Below are 22,432 nucleotides of genomic sequence, written 5' to 3' on the forward strand. Positions count from 1 at the left end.
AATTACGGTTAGTGTTATGGAAAGTGTCTTTCTTAAACTGTCATTTGTTCGCAAACGAAAACGCTTACCATTCTGGTTTGCACTATTATTTGCCATGCTACAATATAGCGATGACAAAGTCTAAATTAACACAGACTTCTGAACACACATGAGATGAAGTTACTTCTTTCGAGTGTACATATACTTTACTTCCGAAGCTAATAATAAAAATGAAACAAAATTTATGACTGATCTTTATTTTACATGTACTCAGAACATAACACGGTTTGAAATACATTACGAAAAAAAAGTCACTCAAAGCCTAAGGAAGTGGACAAAACATGAAACTATTTTAATTACATAAATGCGAAAAAAAAAAATCGAACTGGGAATGACATGCAAAAGAGAAAGAACAATATTTTATAACTTTTAATTTCTTATCATTAAACGCTACTTATGATCGAAGATCTATAAATAAGGATATATATTAAAATTCTACGAAAGAATTCGTTCTACAATAATTTTTTTTTTTCATTTATTCATTCTGACTGCATAATGTTAGTGCTCCATTAACAATTCAATAATGCCATAATTCATTTAAAGGAGAACAGGTTTTATTTCTTCTTTTACAGTTTTTACATATATACGTACACTTTTGACCTAATTAAGCTGATCAAAATAGACTCTGCAACATGCACCTTAAACTATGAGCTTTTTCTATAGTTACCCACAGTGTTTTAGTAATAAAAATAAAGTTTTACTCTTTAAATATATGTATATGTACATGCGCATGTATTTTTTCACATTTAAGAAGCATTATTCTTACAGGTTTAGCATTATTCTTACACAATTTAAATATACAATCACTATCTCTTAGTACTTAGTGACTATTATAAATTTACGACTAATATATAATTAGAATAGAAACGCAAACAATTGTCTTCATGTAAAACAATCATGGTTTGCTGACTCATGACACTCCTATCAGAAGAAGACTTTTAAAATCTTTGCATTCCAAATTGTCAGATTAAAAGATTCATCAGTATTTTTGAAACAGACCAGAACAGCCATTAAAAATTATGTATATTAGGCTAAACAAAACGATGATTAAAAAAAAAAAAAATTAATGATGAAAAGTCAATATGTAACACTTGTGTCATGAACGGAATTTGGACCCGCGACAGGTCTTACAAATCATCATCTTGGCGCTTTATTAGAATACGGTCTATCGAAACATGGAATATGTATGTATGAAAGATTTAGAAGGAAAACATTTACCATTAATAAAACAGCAACAATTCGAGAAAATTATGCAACTGTAACGTCTATAATAATGAACGGAAGTTTACTCTAAAATTAACTTTAGAAACATAAATCTGCAATTTCTCTAATAACAGATATCAAACATATTTTAACAAATGACTGTAAACATAACTAATGCTTTTATGTACTGAGCAATCATTAAAGAAAATCAAAAACTAGAATAGTCATTTGCTCCTTGATCCTTAAAACGATAATTTTACATATTTTTAGTTTGATAATTTTCAATTTTGTTCTAACAGAAGATCATGATACAAAATTCCTAAAGGTAATGTACGAATTCCCCCCCCCCTTCCCCCCAAAAAGGAACAACAACCTGTATAAATGTGAGAAAATCGAACGAAGTTAAGCAGTCATAATTCAATTAAAAAGGACACACAGAAGTAGGTAGGTTTCAAAAATGCTGATGATCTAAATTTTTTTTCTGCGTGTTATCAACCACCAAACAGTACACAGAAGTAATTCACACCTAATATATTGCCAGCAATGTGCAATATACAACTTTTACACGAAGTAAATAGCATATAAAGCTCAGAATATTACTTCCCATACCTTAAAAAACCCTTTTGAACTACCATTTCTATTTTCTACCTAAGCAAAAAGACAAGGTCACTTCCTCATACAATATTTTGTTTTCTTTTTCGATCGAATATATTTTTTCATGGCACTGTTTGAATCACATAGTATACTGGAAGGATACCATAGACACCAAAAAATACTGACAAAACATGTTACTAATGGTTTAAGTAATGATGACAACGGAAACTATGATTATTTTACACTTAACTCACAACTTGCAGCGAAGAACATCGATACAGTATAAGGACAAAATAGAATCATAAATATTTATATAAATAAGTTGCCGAACACTTAACATGGAAAAACTTACTGCTTTTTGTATTTAAACAGTCAGCATGTATTTTTTTTAAAAAATACTGTTTCTAACAAGAATTAACTGTGTATTTAATAACGTTCTAACTGCAATAACGGTTAAGTGTAATGTCTTGTAATACTAAAATTATATACTCTAGAATGTAATGTTTATTTTAATTTCAAAGTAACAGTTGTATTATGAGTAATAGGCAATTGTAACACCGAACCCAAAATGTATTTTACTTGGCATTATTTTTAAAATTCAAATTCTATTATATGAACACAAAGGCAGATCTACATTGTATAGTGAGCATCTTTTCTTTCTTTCTTCTTTTTCTACTTTTAAAAATCGATTTCTTTCCTATCAAGAAACCTATTCGCAGTCGTATACTACTACCACTACTACTACTACTACTACAATTTATAGAGTATTTAAGATATTGTTGTATGAACACGTTTATACGTTACTTTGGTCTAGTTCACCGTTAACATTTATAATGCTGAGGTAACCTTATTTTCTATTTCTAGCACTAATATTGATAATGTTCACAACAGTTATATATTAATGAGGAAAGTATAATATATTATGAGGAAAGTAAATATATTAATGAGGAAGGAGAAATGTTACATTCTGTCGATTAGATTAGAAACCCGAGTAAAAACGTTACGCATAAGGAAACGAAATTGATTTTAAAAAAAGCTTCAGCAAAAAGTATAATAGGCCAAAGTCATGGAAGGTTCCAGACTTTGTTATTAATCAATCAAATGTTCATAATCTCAAACAGTAGTTGTACCACAGTACATCTGCCTCAAGTAATGATTTCCTTTTGTTATAACTTATCACATACGTTAAAAACCTAGAAAGTTCACTACTGCAGAAACAAAAGTCTGTCGATGCACTCTATCCTGTCCCCATTCAATCTCATCAGAACCATTATCATCCGTTATCATCATCTTCAGATTCTCTTTTGATATTACTATTCCACCAACTTAGTTTATCTGATTTTTTTTCTTTCTTTCTTTTTTCAGAAGCATATCTATTGCAATTCTATAAATCTCAAGCGCACGAGATATTTCGCCTGTTTTAAACATCTTTATTTACATGTCCCATTATTAAAGTTCCTACTCAAACTAAAAAATCTAATTTGCGGATTTTTCACGGTCCAAAAGTTTATTTTAAAAAAATAATAATAACCTTTACTGACTGCACAACAACAACAAAAGCCATCCTAGTAAGTTTTTTTCTATTAATTTGAAATTTTTGCGAATTTTCAAGGTTGGATAATGAAACTCGCAGTCTTATTCCAGGTGTTTTCACGGCATACGAAATCCACGGTTTTACGGTTGGGTGGGCACCATGTTGAATAAATTAATATGGAATTCAAAGCCTAGGACTGATTGATTTTTTAGCACCGATCCTGATCAGACGTGGACCTAAAAAAGCACATAACTTAAGGGCGAAATTGTCAATCATTATGCCACAAAAGATGTTAGTTTTTCTATTCTTTTTTATTGTGTTTTTATATTTTAAATAGTTTAGGTTTAGTTCTATGCACTGAGAAATAATCACATATAAACGCCTGATATCAGCGCGTCCACGACTATTCGATATAATAAATTATTTACTACTTACAATTGTACTTGTGAAATTTATTACTTACTATCTAACGCTAGTTCTCAGTAACAAAAATTTAGATACATTTCAGTATTTAATACTATACCATAGTGCATGGCATTGAAACAGACAAGAAAAAATTTTCTTGGCCTAAAAGATATGGCATCAGATTGTTCACTTAACAAATAGCAGTGGAAGTACTAGAAAAGTTGTATTTTTAATTATGTTGGTATTTCTTCAATTTGAGCAATATATTTTGTTTATAGTACCTTAATTCTTGCATAAAAAACAACTAATATAAGCTCTCAACCTTGAATATATTACAGATTAACAGTCTCTTTCACACACTGATAATATATACATTATATTTATATATAGTATTTTAATGGCAACATTTTAAGAAAATTTAAGTATTAGATTACAAGGAAAGTAGTTTCTAATTATATCAAAATATCACCCACCCACACGACTTGGAATCCTCTTTCAAAATACTTTCCTAGTTAGCTGAGGTCAGTTTTACGGATAACTTACGAAATTATTTATTTTATACGTATATGTTTTGTTTTCAACTCCTTGATTGGTAAGTTCCATTTTAATACCAACTTATACAATTCAAATCAGACTTATTTAGGAAATTCCTCCTTAAATAGTGCATTTTGGGGTAACTCGGTAATTGAAGTAATGTTTTATTTTTAATCTCGTTTTTAAATCGTCAAAGTCTGTACTGAAATTAATCTGTCTATCTATGGTTTGTTTGTTTTCGAGTTTAATCTTTATCAGCACGATGCTACATGAAATTTAATGTGCCACATGAACTTTCCACGGAAATAACTCATAATACAATGGCAGAGAAGGAAAGTCTAATTTACTACAAGAAGGTAGCGAAAAGGTGTTTGGAAAGAATCTGGATTCAGAATCAACACAATGAATGAAGTCTGGTTTTGTATTTGTTTGTTTATGTATTGACATTTAGTGTCTCTTTTAAACACTGAAGCTACATGAGAAGGGGACCTACAGCTTAATATGCAGCCCGAACCATCTAATGTATTCAAATGTCAATGCTATCCCACTGGAAATCTAACCTGGGCAACGAACGTACACGCAACCAGCGTGGAGGCCTTGCCGAGTTTCGAAGTGTGGTCAATATAAAAGGCTAGTCACCTTATACTACTACTACTATTAATAATAATAATGAATGGCGCAATCGTTGAGTTACAAACATTACATAACCGTGGCGGTCTAAAATACCTGAAAACTGAAATATATGAACGATACTTTATGAAGATAGTGCCCAATCGAAAACAAAACCTTACTGATCTTGCTGATAAGATTGCAGTATTTTTGTCAACATCATCTCACGATTTAAAGTGAGATCTGACAGCTCTTATTACAAAAATTCTCCACATCAAAAATCTACAGCCCTATAGCATAAACATCTGCAACTTTTGTGAACACAATTAAACTGTCTACTCTAACATCGTCAAAATTCTATCTTGCAATCGTCAATGTTGTATTTTTTCGATTTCAATGCAAATAGCAACGAATACTTTACAAACTTCACACTTCAGACTGCATAAATATTTCTTAACAGATTTTCACATACACACTCATTATTTATTTTCATCCTTAAAACAGAAACCGTACTTGAAACACACTAATTTATAAAATTATAACTGCATATGCAACAAAAATAGTTCGCATACACTTTCATAATAGTTGTTTAATAAATACGTCCAATAATATATGTATTTACAAAACGGTATTGTCATCATCACAACCTACGTCATAAGCCTGTATTAGCTAGACTGATGTCACAAACTCTTACATCAATGTGTTTTTACTAAGAGCTGTAACTTCAGTATAGTCCTCGCAATGTGCACTGAAATAAAAAGAATCGCGGTGCGATTAACTGTCCCTATATCACTATTGCTGCCACGTCCTTATATTAATTGGATTTGAATTTACCATCCCTGTCAGGTCGACATAAGAGACGTCGACCTACAATTTTTTAAGGTAGAATCCGAAGTGCCGTAATGCACTCAAATTTTCAGGATCTTCTACCGGGATTCGAACCAGGACCTCATCCACTAAAGTGCTACCCAGTAGACCAACAGGGACTGTTTCCTTACACGGGGGGCGCGGTGCCTCAGTGGTAGAGCGTTCACCTCCGGTGCTTGGGGTCCTTGGTTCGATCCCAGCTCGCGCCGTGTGGACTTTGTGGTGGACAAACACCGTGCTCGTGGGTTTTCTCGGGGTACTCCCGTTTCCTCCCACTTTCTTCATTCCACCATTTTACTCATTTCTCATCATCACCGTCTCCTTTACCTAACCGGCATAACCGTGGGACGTAAAACTTAAAGATTTCATTTAATTTTCATTTTGTTTCCTTACACTGTAAATTGTTAATATATTGTAGTAATTTAAATAAAATCTAGCTGAAAAGATTTATACTCACGGACATATGTACGTCAAAAATATATTCGCGGCCTTTAAGAAGTTTTGGAATAGTACCTCCAGCAATACAATGTATAGGTTTATTACAAGTTAAACGTATTACATACACTCTTATTTAAAAAATTGAAACAAATTATCAGAAAATCAAAATGCAGCAACTGAAAAAAAGAGAAATTTTTAGAAGTACATTATTGGTTTCAGACTAAGTTCGTAACTTCATTTAATCTCTGGCGAAAGTCATGAACCACCTTTTATGTCCTCAATGGAATTTTCATTCAGTAGGCTTGTCTATGCTAAATTATGAAGTTCCGAAGTTCGTGGTAAACTAAAACAATAATTTCAACGTTGCATTAAGCATTAGCGTCACTATGGATCATTTTATACTAAGATAGGTCCAACTTGCGCATAAAGGCCAAAGGAATAAACAGATAAAATGCTAGACGATGGTTCTGTGCTTAACGCCTCAGCATTAACGTTTATTATTATTATTACTGCTGGTCACAATATGACATTGAGCTTTACGTGCTGCTGCTGTTAAATTTCAAGCGTTACTGTAAATATATGTAAAAATGTACTTGAAAAAAAAAATGTCCAGTTCAGTCAATTAACTGGCTGAAAGGGTGTTATATTAGAGGTCCAGTCATAAGTGTAGAATAATAATAATAAATGGGTACGATTTGCTTCCTTTAAATTTCCTTTACATCACAAATGTCCGTTTATTTATATAAATTTTAGCACCAGCGCTAAAAATGAACCTGTAAGTTTAACATTGGATCTGGACCACATGTGTATTCACAGGGATCGAACCCGAATTTCTCAAATCCAAGGGAAGAGCTCATTGCCTTTTAGCCACGAAGGATCTCATATATAACCACTGACAATCTCTAATGATTACGGCCTAAGCTGGTATATCTGACCAGCATTTATTGAAAAATTATTTGCCTTGTAGTAAACAGAGGTCATTGAACTCTTAAAGTTCAAATTAATATACATACATACGTACAAATACAAATATATATATATATATGTGAATTATTACGATTGGAATAAGTAAGAAACATCACATCATGATCACAGTATTTTAAGCAGAAGAATTTGCATTGCCTGATTTAAATATGGAAAAAATGCTGCATTTGACACACGAAGTCCGGTAAGCTGTAATATATTAAAAAATATATTTTGCAATCTATTATCTGATATTTTTGCCAAAAGTGTGAATGTTTAGCTATTAATAAAAGTGTTGGAAAGTCATTTATTTGTGGAACACTACGCCATACTACACAAAAGCTATTTATTCAGAAGTATGATAATTATATCACGTATTTATTTCATGTAGAAAGTGATATAAAGAAATTTGATACGTTCCATCATATAAAACTGTTCTGACAGAAAACAGTGTTTACATGTAGAAATGTCAATATTTGTAAGACTGAACGTTCTTTTAAAATGCCCTGAATACACGTTTCTGTTAAAAACTCTTCGTTCACAAATATGGAAACTGATTAAGTTACTGCATCATAAACACTAGAAACGCCTTAAATATAACTTCCTTCCTTCAATACAATCTTCCACTAATATGCTGCTGCTGAACATAACAATTTAATACACACTATAGCTCTGCTTCAATAGAAGACATTCAAACTCATTTTAAGAAAGGTGAAACTATTATTAATCGTTCCAAAAATAGTGAAAGTGAATACAATACGGAGAAACGTGTAGAAAAGTTCTCTTAATTACACGCGAAATCGAATCTTCGTTAATAAAGTGACATTCATTTTATGTTGTCTTAAACATTACCAACTTAGTAGCATTATATTGAAGAAGATGGCTTTATTTGCTTGATGTTCGCATTTAGAAAAACACGAGATAATGCGGATTCATGGTAAATAGTGCAAACAACTATTCTCTCTACGGCATAAACGAAATTTTGTACTTTAAGCGAAAAGCAAATCAATTTTCTTTCCTTTCAGATTGTGAAGTACATATTCTAGACGCAACCTCGGCATTTATTGATAACGAAACAATTCATGTATTGATTTATGTAAATAGCTCCAGTTCTGTGTTGTACTGATTCTTTGTAAGAACACGCGCCTCACAACTTTAATTTTTTAACCAATTTAAAACGAGGCATTTTATGGAAAGAAATAAGTTAAACAACATGGAATGCATTATCCACAGCAACAAGACTGATATATTCCCAATAAACGACATAATCTTCAGTTTCCTTACTTTACTCACTCACTCCGGTAATTTTATAAACAAACTGGGACTGTTGTTACTTTATCAAAAAACTTGAACATATACACAATTCGAAGTAAATATAGTTAGCTGAGCAAATTGTTTGACATAAAATCATGACTGCAAACACGTACATCGTTCAATTCGGTTGCATATACTATAATATTAAAAAAATCCAAACAAATTGTCAGAACTCTTATTTTTAATAAATCCATCTATATTATATATACACAATGGCAAATTTCTAGCAACTAAAACATAACCTTTAAAGCTTGGTATCACATACTGCTTGCATACATTTCCTGAGTTACAACCATTACATATGTATGTATATATTTATTATACACTTCTTTTATCAAATTTTGATTATCAATTTATATTGTTAACACACTCAAACATACAAAAACACTCAATTATAAAGCACAACTCTCACTTCTTCATTAATTCATTGATATGGCTAATACCTAAAAACAAGGACCAGTTGTATTTATTCACTAATGTCTGGCCACATTGGTAACTAGAAACACTAACTTAGTGTTAGCATGTTAACATCAAAGCACAAATATAGCTACATCCATACGATGTACATGATTATTAAAACTCTACATGAGATAATTGTTACATATTTTAATCAAATTAAGAAAAAAAAATCTGAAATGTACAGTGCAGTCACTTCCAAATCGATGTTTCTGTGACGTCCTAGTCTGCTGCTCTCATTCTCAGTGCGAACAGGCAAAGAATAGGCAGAGACCAGAAATTGACAGATACACCACCTGTGATGGACTCATGACTACTGTAGTTTATTCTTTTGACTCGACCACTCCTCTCCCGTGCTCCAGCGGTTTCTCTCCGTCACTGCACAAGCATAAAGGCGTGCTTCGAGTCATACATCGGCCAGTTGGAAACGACTTATATGGAACATCTGAAGTGAGGGGAAAAAATCTACTCTAAATCTGTACCGTTGCAAAATTTTTACTTCAATACATCACAATAGCTATTAAATATCCTTCCTACATGTAATGAAGATTGCGTGTCTTGTTCTGCACACATGTTATTTGGTTGACAACAGCTGAGAACTATTAGCAAACGAATTATGAATAACTGAGAGTAAATTACTTTTTATTAAACTGCTGGAATAGAATTTCAGCTTTCTTAGTAAATTTACAATACACGGCCATGACCAAACTATAGAACAGGTAATTTCACATCAACAGTCAAACAAAATCTTCCCTTTAGGAATAGCAGAAAGTCCCACTGGGTTAATGCTACGGTTATAGGGTCACACTCTTCGACATCCAATGCATCACGAAGTGGATAAAAAGATTAGACAAAGCAATTACGTAATTAATGCACGTGAAAAATTCTCAGTTACCAAGACGTGATGTACTTACTCCCGAGCACCGCTATCAAACGTTCAAAATGGACATACACAACCAAGTTACATCACTGTCAAATTAATAATTGTCCTTGGTACGTTTGAACTTTACACCCATTGCTGTGTCCATTAGGTTACAAGAAACAAATGAACGGTGATAATGAAATGATTGGTAAAGAAACAACACATAACATGCATGCACTAAGCGGGATTCGAACCCACAACAGACAAATGTCCCGATCGCCGTGCTCTTACCATCCAGTTATTTTATAAATTTGAGAATTTCACATCTCTTCAACCATATCTAGATCACTTCTTGTGCAATGAAGCTTCAATTCTTTCGTCCAAATTACGGACTTAATATAATCCAGACGACACTACAAATGCATGCACTAAAGTTTCAAGGACATGTACCTGCATACATGTTGTACATAGGCATAATAATCTTCGAGGACTAATAACGTATAGAATTTGAATTTATGGAATGTCAACATATTACAATTTTTGGGAATCTATCCTAAACTTAAGCCACTGTGATTTTATATTTATCTACTGCAAAGAAGTTTTACCGATTTTCTTTTGTGTAGATATTTAAAAAAATTCAAAACTGCTATAGTAAGTTTCAACGAGCATCTTCTTAACATGACTTTTTTTTTTTTCATAGTAAAGGATCTAAAATACTAATGTGGAAACCGAGAGAATTTTTCATATTTTTCAATATGTTCTGATGCACTTTTTCGCCACGACTAAATTTTCAAAAATAACAGAAATTCTTAATTCAAATAGCAACAGGTAATCGTAAACTATATTAATAATCCATCCTAATCAACTAATATCTTTCGAAGATTCTTTTAAGGAATTAGTACCTGATTATTTAGATTTCTCCTTCTTTCCTTTTAATATGAACAAAGTAAATATCTACTAAGCATATAAAAGGCTTTGCAAGTGCCCAATTGAAGTACATTCAAAGATCACGTTTCCGTTCTTTCTAACAATTAGAAATCCACCCAATATCTACAAAAACGAGAATTAGTGCTACAGAACACTGTTTATTTTCTTATATATTGAAAGCCCTCTCAGACATCGCGATTCTCTTTTTCCACAGAAACATTCGTAAGACCTGCTCAATTCTATAAAACAGAAAAACAAAACAACATAACATAATAATTATTAATATTCTTACTGAAAAACAAGTATATACAAGACATTTCCTGTCTATCTACATAAAATAACAATATAACATCGCTTCTGCAACTTGAATTCGCTCTAGTATGAACCTTTAAACTTTACTTTCTCTAACCTAAACATATTCGCATAGCGCATGAAAAAGTTACAAGAATAAACAAGAAAAGCACATCATTAACTGTGCTAATGGGTAAGTTTTACTAATTACTTAAAAACACAATAAAAACAGAACACTCCACTTAAGACTATATCATCAAGAATTAATATTGAGCATATATGACTGATAGTTCTGCTTCACCACTATTTTTCAACAACAAATAATGCATTTCATGCAAGTTATCTCTTTTATATATATATAAAACAAAACTTTTCCCTTCTCACTAAAAAACATATTCCCTTACTACAAACTATTTATGTATATATATAAAAGTACGAAGCCAAGTAAAATACATTTTTAATTAAGAAAATAAAGTTTCCATTCGGTGATAAGTTTTAGGGGGGAAAATTGTTTAACATAACTCTTCACCTAAGCATATCCTTAAAATACACTAAATCTATATATGAAATTAACATAGTCTCTATAACCAACAAACATAAAAAATATTATATAAGTACTTTTACTACACAAAATTTCTAATTCAGTAAGGTACAATAGATATTCAGGAACTATGTAATATGTTAAAATACATAAATATACATTACATGCGCGCGCACGTACATGAGTGTCCATATAGACAAATATACTTCTATATTCTATATAATAATTCTTCTGTATACATCTTATACATTATTTTTGCTATTTATTACACAGCCTTTAAACTCGCTGATATATTATCATTAAGCAACAACAAAAGACTTAAAAATATATATATATATGTATATGTATGTATTTACAGTTTTGTTACACTGCCATAAAATATTAACTAGAATATCGCAACAACGAAACTACAAGATTTGTTAATCTTATCCCTTACTAACATGCAAAAAGCCTGATTAATAGCTTGCGTTTTCCTAAAACTGCTATAATTTTTACCATCAGATTCTTGTCTGCTCATGTGAAATATTTCTTGTTGTTTTGCGTACAGTAACATAAGTGTTTCCTAAGCTTGCTGCTTGATGCGCTCTTGAAGAGAAAAACCGCATACAATAAACTCTCATGTAAAGAAACTAAAATGATGAGAAATCTGTATAAATAAGATATGGAAAAACTTTAACAAACGCGATATAAAGAGACACTGATAGACTAGCTTCATAGTGTATGCACTTACAACCTACTGATTATAAGTACTTCTTCTTTTCTTTTTTTTATCAGGCTTAAAGCTAACACGAAAGCTTGAATCTTTGAAACATTAAAGACACACTTTTTTCTTTCTATTTATATCGAAGATAAATTCTATACATTCTTTGAAGAGTCAAAAACATAGATTTTTATTTCAATTCGTAATTTAATTAATAATAATAAAAAAACAAAGTACTAAAGAATACAGACACCAATTACAATAATTCAAAATATATTCAAATAACATCTACATTTATGACTTCACAAACTAATTTCACTAAGAACAAAAGCAGGGTATGTATCATACACGAAAATAAAATTATTACATGTGATCAAATCGATGCTGAGAAAATAGATAATCTTCTGAAAGTATCCTAATTAACATATTTTATCATATTAAATAGAAACTAGGATTTATAAACAAGAACAAGCAGTACAATAGTATCATTAGGTTGAGAGCTTGGTATAACCTAAAATGCAGTGCATACTCTTTTTTTCTTCGATGACTAACAGCATGAAAAGGGACAACAGACAAGGCTACTGAAGAAATATTACCACATGAAATAGAAACAGAATTTTAAAACCAAATTGTCTATTAAATCTCTAAACATAATCTTAATAGCTTATTATCTAACTAAACACTTTCGATATAAAGTGAGACAGAATTCATTTAAAAAATTTACGAAGAAAAAAAAAAGTATGTAGCTTCCATTCTAAGTTCATCCCTCAACTGATCATTACCCTACTAAAAGTGATTTATATTGTAATTGACAGCTTGTCACAATTATAGCGAATAAAGTGAAGACATTAAATTTCTGACAACAAGTAGATTCATTCAAGAACTGTGGACACTATTACTAAATCCAGCAGCTACAGTATATCTCATACCTGCCATTGTATTTGAAAACTGTGATCAATAACATTACACCACAAAATTAAATTTAAACTATACTCGGTATCTGAGACACCAATCTGTTTAAGAAAAAAAATATATATATTCCCTTTAAAACTTAACTAACAATTCATGGCAAGCAATACGGTTTCAGTAAAAAATTATAAAGAAATCAAAGTTATGATAAGGCGTTAGCAAACTTAAGCCGGCTATGGTGTCTGAAGAGTTACGTGACTGAACCAAAGGAAATCGGAACTTATTAATATTCACTATTAAACAAAACAAATTTAGCTTCCTAAAAAAATGAACTGGACAATGCTAATTATTACTATTGAATCACAATATTTAAATTACTCAATTCGTTAAAGATATAAGTAGTTTACATTGACTAACCCATTTCCGCCGTGCGTTATCATATGAATAAAATGAATGACAACTTCAAAAATGAAGACTATGTAACTAATTTGAGTTGTTTAGTGTTGCGTTGCGTATTTTAATGGGAGTCTATGAAATAATGTCAACGTAGCTTCAGCTGAGGGAAAATGAACCATACAAGAAGTACCGCACTATAAAATTGTTATATTTCCGTGCCTATGTCAGTGTCTTGAAGAAGAGTGCTAACTTACTGTTTCTGAAATTATCTAAAAGAATGGAGCTACAATTTAATATAACCGATCATCTGAATACGCTAGGTGTCTACGTAAACTAGAGGTACATATTTTCAAGCAGTTCTATCAGGAGGGAAAAAAAAGGGGGGGGGGGAGTTTGCTTTCCTATTTCACAGAATCTCAAATAATAACATTTTTACTCACTGCTACCTTATTTGATTTGCTTTATTCTTTTAACTGTGTTACTTATATTTCATTTTATTTCCAGACCTCTTAAGCTTCAAGAAACACTCGATCCTCTTGAACCAAATAATTGTATCAAGATGTATAAGGTATCTTCAATTTGGTCCGATCCCATTTTCAGTTCAGCGTCCCCTTCAGCAGCTGAGCTATATGAGACGTGGTCCTACAGCTTAACGTGGGTTTTGAACCACATGAGCTACCACCGGGAATCGAACCTGGGTCTCCCACGCCAAAGGCGCGCACGTTAACCGCTTAGTCACGAGGGAGTTCACAAGGTATCTCCGTGAAAATACCCAGAAGTAACTGTGCTTTCCGATAAAGAATCAGGAAAAAGAGGATGGCAGCAGATTTACCAACTAAGTTACTCAACGCTAGCTTTCCAGCAAAGCTGAAAGAGATTAATAATGTGTATGCCATTAGCAGCATGGATGCATTCTAAAGAGGTCTACACGGTGACATTTAGCCATCAGAAAGCGTGATTCAGAAAAACTTTTGATTATACGGAATTTTGTGCGTAGATACATTAGATAGCTTGTGAATTCTATTCACTTGGATTATTGATACATTTGTACGTAATTCATGGTCTCCTTTAGAAACAACCAGAATATATATTTAAAATTTCGTACGAACAGTGTATAAATATATTTACAATATGAAACAACGCCTCTATGTTAAAATCTGTCTTTAAGCGCAGCAGCAAGCAGTATCATCTTGAATATCATAAGCTCCTTGTAATCGAAGACGCTATGAAGATGCTCTCTGCTTAAATATCATTCGCACGTTCAATGTTGCCTTTTTAGAAACTAACAGACTTTAAAGAAATAAAACTATTATATTTCGTTTAATAAATAAAGAATTGTAATTTCCAAGACCTCCATTAAATAAGATAGCAGAAATTGCTTACACTTCTACCCAGAGTGTTCGTATTTACATGAAACATATTACGAAAACCGCCTACTCACAAAGCCAAAATTCCCCCAAATTATTCTCCATATATGAAAAGAATTCTAACAGAATAGTAACAACAAAATCAGAGGAAAAAAAAAAAAAGCTCTAGCGAAAATGGGTTACATCACTTAGCTATTGATCAGAAAAAAAAAAAGCTTGATTTCACTCCTGATTGAGAACGTTAACACTAGAATATCTTTCGCTATAATTATCATAACAACTTTACTATCATAAATAAACTTTTCTGATGAAAACTATTTTAGCCGGAACTTACTTTTATCGTTCTGAGATTAAATGTCAGATCAGGCTAACACGATTTTGTAGAACAATTGCAATAGTTTCTTATATAGAACAGAATTGTGAAAAATATGTACACATTAAATATTATGAAAACAGGAAACTAGTGTTCCCATTCCTATTAAACAATGAGTTCAATAACCTACTTAGACGATATAGCATCATTTTTTAAAAAATTCTATCCCCTAATTATGTAACTCTAATCTTATTGGTCCAATAACAGCTTAAATAACCACAATGGCACTTGTGTGGATGATTTTCTTTAAAAATGTGTAATTTTACAATGTTCGGATTAACGATACTACTGTAGTCTTCCAAGTGTCAACCAAAATCCATTTCTAAAATAAGACTATCGTTTATATACAAATTACACAATATATATACAAAGTACTTGCCAGAAAATAATAAAAAACATTATCACACAACATAAATAAAAGTAAACCATCACTCGCATGAAAACTGAAAGTGTGAAAAAGCGCAAGACTGACCCAGAAATGGAACAAAGTCTCCAGTTTATCATGCTGGTGCGCTAACTACAATGCTACCCAGTCCCTAGTGTTGTGATTGGCGCCCCCGCATGGAAAGCCGGAGACATGAGTTCGATTCCCGGCCGAGTTCCGCACTTTTTTTACTCTGAATTTTGATTGGATTCGCACCTATAGGAAAAACACTGTGGAATTCGACCTATGGTGTGAGAAAAATAATTTGATTCCTCCTATTTCCCCATCTCATTCACATGGTTTACTTACACTAATGCTGAGTGATCGTATTCTTACACTTTTTCTGAACTGTCAATAGATACAAAATGACTTATCCACGAAAAAACACAACACACCTTAACAAAATAAAGATCTTACACAAAGAAGAAACAAATTCGGGGTAACAATAGAATAGAATCTTAATGGCACTGCCATTAAATATGATATCGTTACATGAGTAAAAGTAGCAATGTAAGATATTCAATTTGGTAAATTTATAAGCATGATTAAAACAAATAATAAAACTACAAATATAAGTTAATCACATATACTTCAACTGCTTTTAAGGTGCAAAATCTTCTCGTTAACCATATAAAATCCACTTACAAAACAGCCGCAATCCCTGATTCAATATGCAAGCACACAAGCTTACAATCTTTTTTTTTTTTTTTTTTTCATACATATCAGTAAAAACACTTATGAATCGTCTATCTTTACTACACTGTACACAAATATATACTGTACATACATGCATATACATATGTACGTACAATTATTAAAGGATGACTACATTATACTTAACTAATTAAAATAGGCTTATCAGATACATCATACATGTAATTAATTTCACAGCCAAACTACAGTTCCCTCTTAACATTATTACGGGATTTTGAACACAAGTTCTGTTCAAATGTTCCACAACAAGACATCTGAACGAAGTGTAAATATTTCTACCTTCCAATACTACTAACTTCCCATTCTGATGTGTCCGCTACTGGCTTCAATCGGAAAAAGAATCAAGGACTCTTCTTTACATGTCAGCTAATCCTCCATCTGGGACACCACTCTTTACTTTCTCTAACACTTTGTTGACAAAATCAGTTGTATGGCCAGCTATTTTTAGCTCTGTAAATACAAGAAATTAGTAATAAGTCATTAAGTACCAGTAACAGAATAAAGCAATATATATCATGTTGTCTAACAATACTGAGCCTTAGGAGATCAAAGTTGAAAATACATTTATGGAAATAAAATTATGAAATTACATATGCACCACTTTGATCGATCTTTTGCCATGTTTTCGTTAACATTATAATCCCGTCCCTATAGAATTTTTATGGTTTCTGGTCAAAAAATTGTGACACGCAGTTTCCATAGGACCTTTCGAAACAAACTTAATACCAGTCAGAAGTTATGCAGTGACCGAAAGAAATGATAGTCCGACAGTGCCTCTACAGCGGATGCATTAAAGCCTCCCAAGCCAAGTTCCCTCAATTTCTGACGGATCGTTAAACATGTGTATGGTTTAGTGTTGTCACTGATATACGACACGCTTAAGCGGATGAGCATGCAGCAGATACGTACACTGACCTGAATGTATACAAAGACATAGCAACACCGCTGCTCTCTTAATTCGCTAACAACATTTAAAGGAAACTCGAGGTGCCGCCTTCAAACGCAACTAAGTTTGTCTCATTTTTAAGTTTACAGTAGCTTCTGTTCCTGATATCAGTATATCGCTGTTGACGGAACTGCTATACGATCCAGACGGTGTTCACAGAGGAAACCTAAGAAGCTAAAACTAAATTATTCTCGATCATAAGCAAAAACAAATTATTCTTAATCAAGTTTCAGGCGCTGATTAGGTAAGAGATCAAAACTCAATCTGTTGTATTTTCTGTCTGAATACTAAGTGGGATCGTTGAGTTCCGTTCTTAAAAGTATGTGTTCCTCTAATTCAACATTTCTCTTTTGCACTAACGTTTTTTTTAAGTCTCCAGAACTATTATTTCTTCTATTTATTAAAACAATGTAAGAAATCGATTTACGTGCAAAGTAGCATATAATGTAAAACATGCCAGAAAAATGTAAAACTTACGGAAAACGTAAAATCTGGCAACCCTAATTTACGACGACGGAAAAAAAAAAGCATTAATGAAGAATCCAGAAGTTTTTATACTGTAAGCTGTATTCTTATACCGTAAGCAATCCTAGTTTATATTTATTCGTGTCTTCACTGATTTTATACTGAAATATCTTATCCTTCACTTCAAATTACAGAACACCTTTAGCACAATAAAATATAACATACTTGTTGCTCCCTTCACCACCTTATCCATGATCTTAGAAACTTCTTCTGCGCTTGGCGCATTTTCTTGCGTGCACTTTGCTGCCAGCAGCTGCTTCATTTGAAAAATTGCCTGAAGGAGTCTCTCTGAAAAAAAAAAAAAAAAAAAATCACTTTTGTAATATATTCATCTTGGTTAATAGACAGAAGAATCTGCCCTGCACTTTTGAAAGCTGTAATAAACATGAAGACCTGGTCTATTGCAACTTTTGTCGGATTCTGAATATGTTACTAATAAGCCCTCTAAGTATACTTCAGTACAGATGCAACTCTTGAAATTTGGTAAAGAAGTATTTGAGCAATTCAGAGAGCTCACATTGAACATATAATTGCGCTGTAAATACAACAATTTAATCAAAACTTGGAACGCATGATTCCCATCTACGATGTCGATGTGTAGATTAAATGTAATTCCCACTGTCCAACTAGATCCAAAGATACGCACTTCCAAGGTTGGTCAAAATCTCGTAGATGCAAATTTTGGGGGATATTATCTTCACTGTATACTCCCCCACATCATTTTCTTGCCACGGTGCCAAAGAACATGATTCATGCTTTAGAAGCTGTATAGTTTAATTTAAAAACCCTGCGTCTTAATAAATAACAAGAATTACGATAAAAATTTGGAAAGTCATCATCGATAAAATGACAGAACAATTTGAATTAATTATAGAATAATCTAGAAAACTATGGAATGTGCTTCTATAATATTTGTCCCTTTTTGTTCTATTTTCAATGGTTTAAGAATACAATAAATAATAATAATAGAAAGTTTGAAATGTTAGATTGTGTAAGAATGTTCGTAAAGCAAATTGAAAGTATTTATAAAGTTACGATATTAGAACTAGCTGCCCTATTACCTGCTCTTGTGAAGCTCTTGTAATGATTTAATTGTAAGTTGTTTGCTCGTGGTAACGTTGTAGATAGTGACACTTGTCTCGATTACTAAATATTTGTTTATCGTAGCAAAAACTGAATCAAGAAACACCTGAATCCTGTTGTTTTGGAAACGCAGATGGCACTGATCGTCATTAGCCATCAATATTTTATGTCGGTAAAAGTAAGCTAAAGCCAGTAACAGAAACGGTATCAATGGACAAGGAACTTTCATAACACAAGTCTGGATTTGACTTTACTGAAGATGCCTAAATTTGTTCCTATGATCACGCTCTGCTGCTGACCAAATTTCAATTTCTACGAAGTCTTACTGCAACCCATTTGGGAACGAAAAGCACACAGTCAACATGGGTTAACAACCGATGTCCACTTCAACAGCCGATACGTTGAAGCTATTGACTAGCGATGTTCTCAGGCCAGATCAGAAAAATTGTGCCAAATGTAGACAAAAACTACCTCAGCTCAAAAACAGTTGAAACCTCAGGACGAATAAGAATCAGCGTCTACTGAACACATGGATGTTCTTGATGGATGCTACACAGCAAGCACTTCATTATCATCATTTAGAGGGTCATGTTTGAAGCTTCAACAAATTTGTAAAAAGGACTCAATGGGTTACAGCATCATTCAGGTGATTGCATATATATATATATATATATATATATATATATATATACTGTTTCAACTACAATAATGAAGCAGGGAACTTTAAAGGTAGAACCTGGAATCCTGGCAACACTTGAGAACAGGAAAGAATACCTAAATGAATTTTTTTTTAAAAAAAAAGAAAGAAAGAAAGTCCTCAGTTTGTTTGAAGATGAGTTTTCTCGTCTGTGTCCAGTCAAAAAGGATTGTATCCCTCACTAAGAATTAATGGTAAAAATCATCGAAGTCTACTTCACTGTAGATTGGTAGAAATGTTCTTAGCGTATTGTATGCAATATGACAATCAGTTTCTGGAATATATTCAATATGTGTATTCACCAAAATGTGAAACTGATGTCGGCCGCAGCAACAACAATGATGATTATAAGGAAATGATCAGGAAAACTATATGTAGTTTGGAAGCAAAAGACTGTATGCAGCAACAATTTAAACAATGCCTACGAAAAATTCAACTTCGAGACATTCAGATGTTTCCAAAGATCCAGATGCTTCGTATGATCCAGACGAAATGGCAGAATGCAAGCAATGGATTCATACTGACAGAGAGGCATTGCAGGTATGCCATGCAACTGTTCAAGACGTCACAAAGAAGTGGTTTTAAAAATTGCCAGTTTGACAAGCCATCACTATCTGTCAAAACACCAAAGTTTACAACTTAAATAGCTAATCTTGCACATAATGAAGTGATCATATTGATGGATTTCACCGGAAACTACTCATTTGTTGTACAAGATGGTATCCAAGGACTTCATTAGCCACACTGAATCCCTTTGGTAATTATGTTGGTAGAAACGAACTTCAGAATATTAATACATGTGAGATTAGTGACTGCCTCTGCATGATACCATTACTGTTCATGCTTTTCGTAATGCATCGGATTGAATATCTGCGGACTAAAATAGGAGTAATCAAGAACATTTATTACCTTAGTATTGCAAGTGCGTATCTTTGGATCTAGATGGACAGTGGCAACTGAATTTAATCCACACACTTACACCATAGGTGGGAATCATACCTCCAAGTTTTGATTGAATTGGTGCTCTTAGAACGTAATTAAGGTGTGGTGTGTGCAATGTGGGCTTCCTGAATTTAACTTTCAAGAGTTGTATCTATCCTTAAACAGCTACTTAGTAATATGTTCTGAATTAGCGTCAAAAGCTTAAATAAATAAATTAGTACAACTTTCAAAAACGGCGGACAAACTAACAAACAAAAACGGCGCTCCACGCGGAGCGAGGTGATTGGGCTATCCTTGAGAGGTCATACCAATGAAAATAAAGAAGATATTCAACCGTCCCAGACAATATAGAAACTTCCCCAAAGAATGTCATTAAGTTTGGAATGGAATGAAATAAAATTTCCGCAATTCCCAATTCCCGTCCCTCTTGGGTCTGAACATTCGCCCCACGGTTTTAATCTAAAATATTTTTATTAGCATTGTTTGCTCAAAGTAAACGACCGTGTTTGCAACATACATCTTTTACTTAAAAAAAGAAAATAACTAAAAATAAAATAAAATAAAATGTAAAATAAATAAATAGAACTCCTGGGTGAAGATTTATGATGTTCGCTTTGCTTTAGACCATGAGTTGCTCAAATATGATACACTGACTGGTTTATACACAGTCTACTGGGCTAGAGCAGACGCACATTTAACAATCAGTAATAATTTGTGTCCCCGGTAAACAGAAAAAGTAAATTCTAACCAAAACTGCACAACAAAAATAAAATTAAAAACATATCTGCATTTAGAATTTGGAAAACTAAGTTTGTATCTACCGTATCCTATTTTTGAATTTAAATATGTGAGTGATTTATATCTTGAAGTTAATATACGCAAGATTTGGAGCTTACGCACACAAGGTACGTAGACCTAAGCAATGTGACATTCAATATACCCCCCATTTTCGAATACGCACTCTATGGTCACATGGCAGATGATAGTAAATGTAGCTCCTGGAAGACTTGGATTACACAACATAGTAAACTGCGGCCACAATGGCAATCTGCCACACTGCGTCAACCTCAGCTGCTACGAAAATTCACCTCGCTAATGAGTACTACGCGAAATCCACTTCGATTTTTGCGTTGCGTAAAAACATCAATCAATTTAGTCCATATAACAATTTTCAGTTAGTGACGTTTGCGTTCTTTTTTTATTTTTTAAAGTTCTAGACAATTTTAGCGATGACAGCTACATGTCGACCACATCTCATCAATGTCTTCGTTGAAAATGCAAAGTCAATGTCTTCGTTGGTATAACAAAGAGACCATCCCTAATTAGCTAGTCACTGATGTCACAATATGATGTTCCTAAATCTCGAAAGATGAAAAAAATACCGACCCAATGATAAGATATTACGTAATTCTCGACGTAACAGAGATTTTTCACTTCCAATCCGAATAATTTCAATGAAATAAAGGAGTTCATGAAGGTAAAATGGTTGATCTTTAGGAAATGAAAATTTAGAATTTACGAAAATAGAATTTTAAACTTTCTTAAGTTGATGCCCTGTTTCGATTTTTCCACAAAAACGATGGAAAATGACAACATACACTCTTAAATAACATAATAATCTAATATTTATGGCGAAACGACCTCAGTAAGATATTAATAATACATACACACGTAAATGATATGACTCACTAAAACTACTATCCTAAAAGTAATATAATTTCGCAAGGTTATCCACAAAATAATAATTTACACAATATATTAGTTCATTTTGAACTAACC

General features: G+C 32.6%; 1 protein-coding gene across 2 annotated transcripts in view; it reads right to left on the reverse strand.

The window, feature by feature from the left end:
• Window positions 1-216: 216 nt before the first annotated feature.
• The window catches only part of REPTOR (repressed by TOR), a 44,896-nt gene continuing 22,680 nt past the window's right edge, over window positions 217-22,432 (reverse strand). For both annotated transcript variants that reach the window (XM_081762261.1, XM_081762271.1), the window contains exons 7-8: window positions 18,097-18,219; window positions 217-16,910 (exon numbers count right to left, since the gene is read on the reverse strand). In XM_081762261.1, coding sequence (XP_081618387.1) covers window positions 16,816-16,910; window positions 18,097-18,219 — 218 coding nt within the window. In that variant the 3' untranslated portion in view covers window positions 217-16,815. The remainder of the gene's footprint in view (window positions 16,911-18,096; window positions 18,220-22,432) is intronic.

The sequence above is a fragment of the Thermobia domestica genome, chromosome 1 (assembly GCF_964235325.1).
Source record: "Thermobia domestica chromosome 1, izTheDome1.hap1.1, whole genome shotgun sequence".
Taxonomy (NCBI): Eukaryota; Metazoa; Arthropoda; class Insecta; order Zygentoma; family Lepismatidae; genus Thermobia; species Thermobia domestica.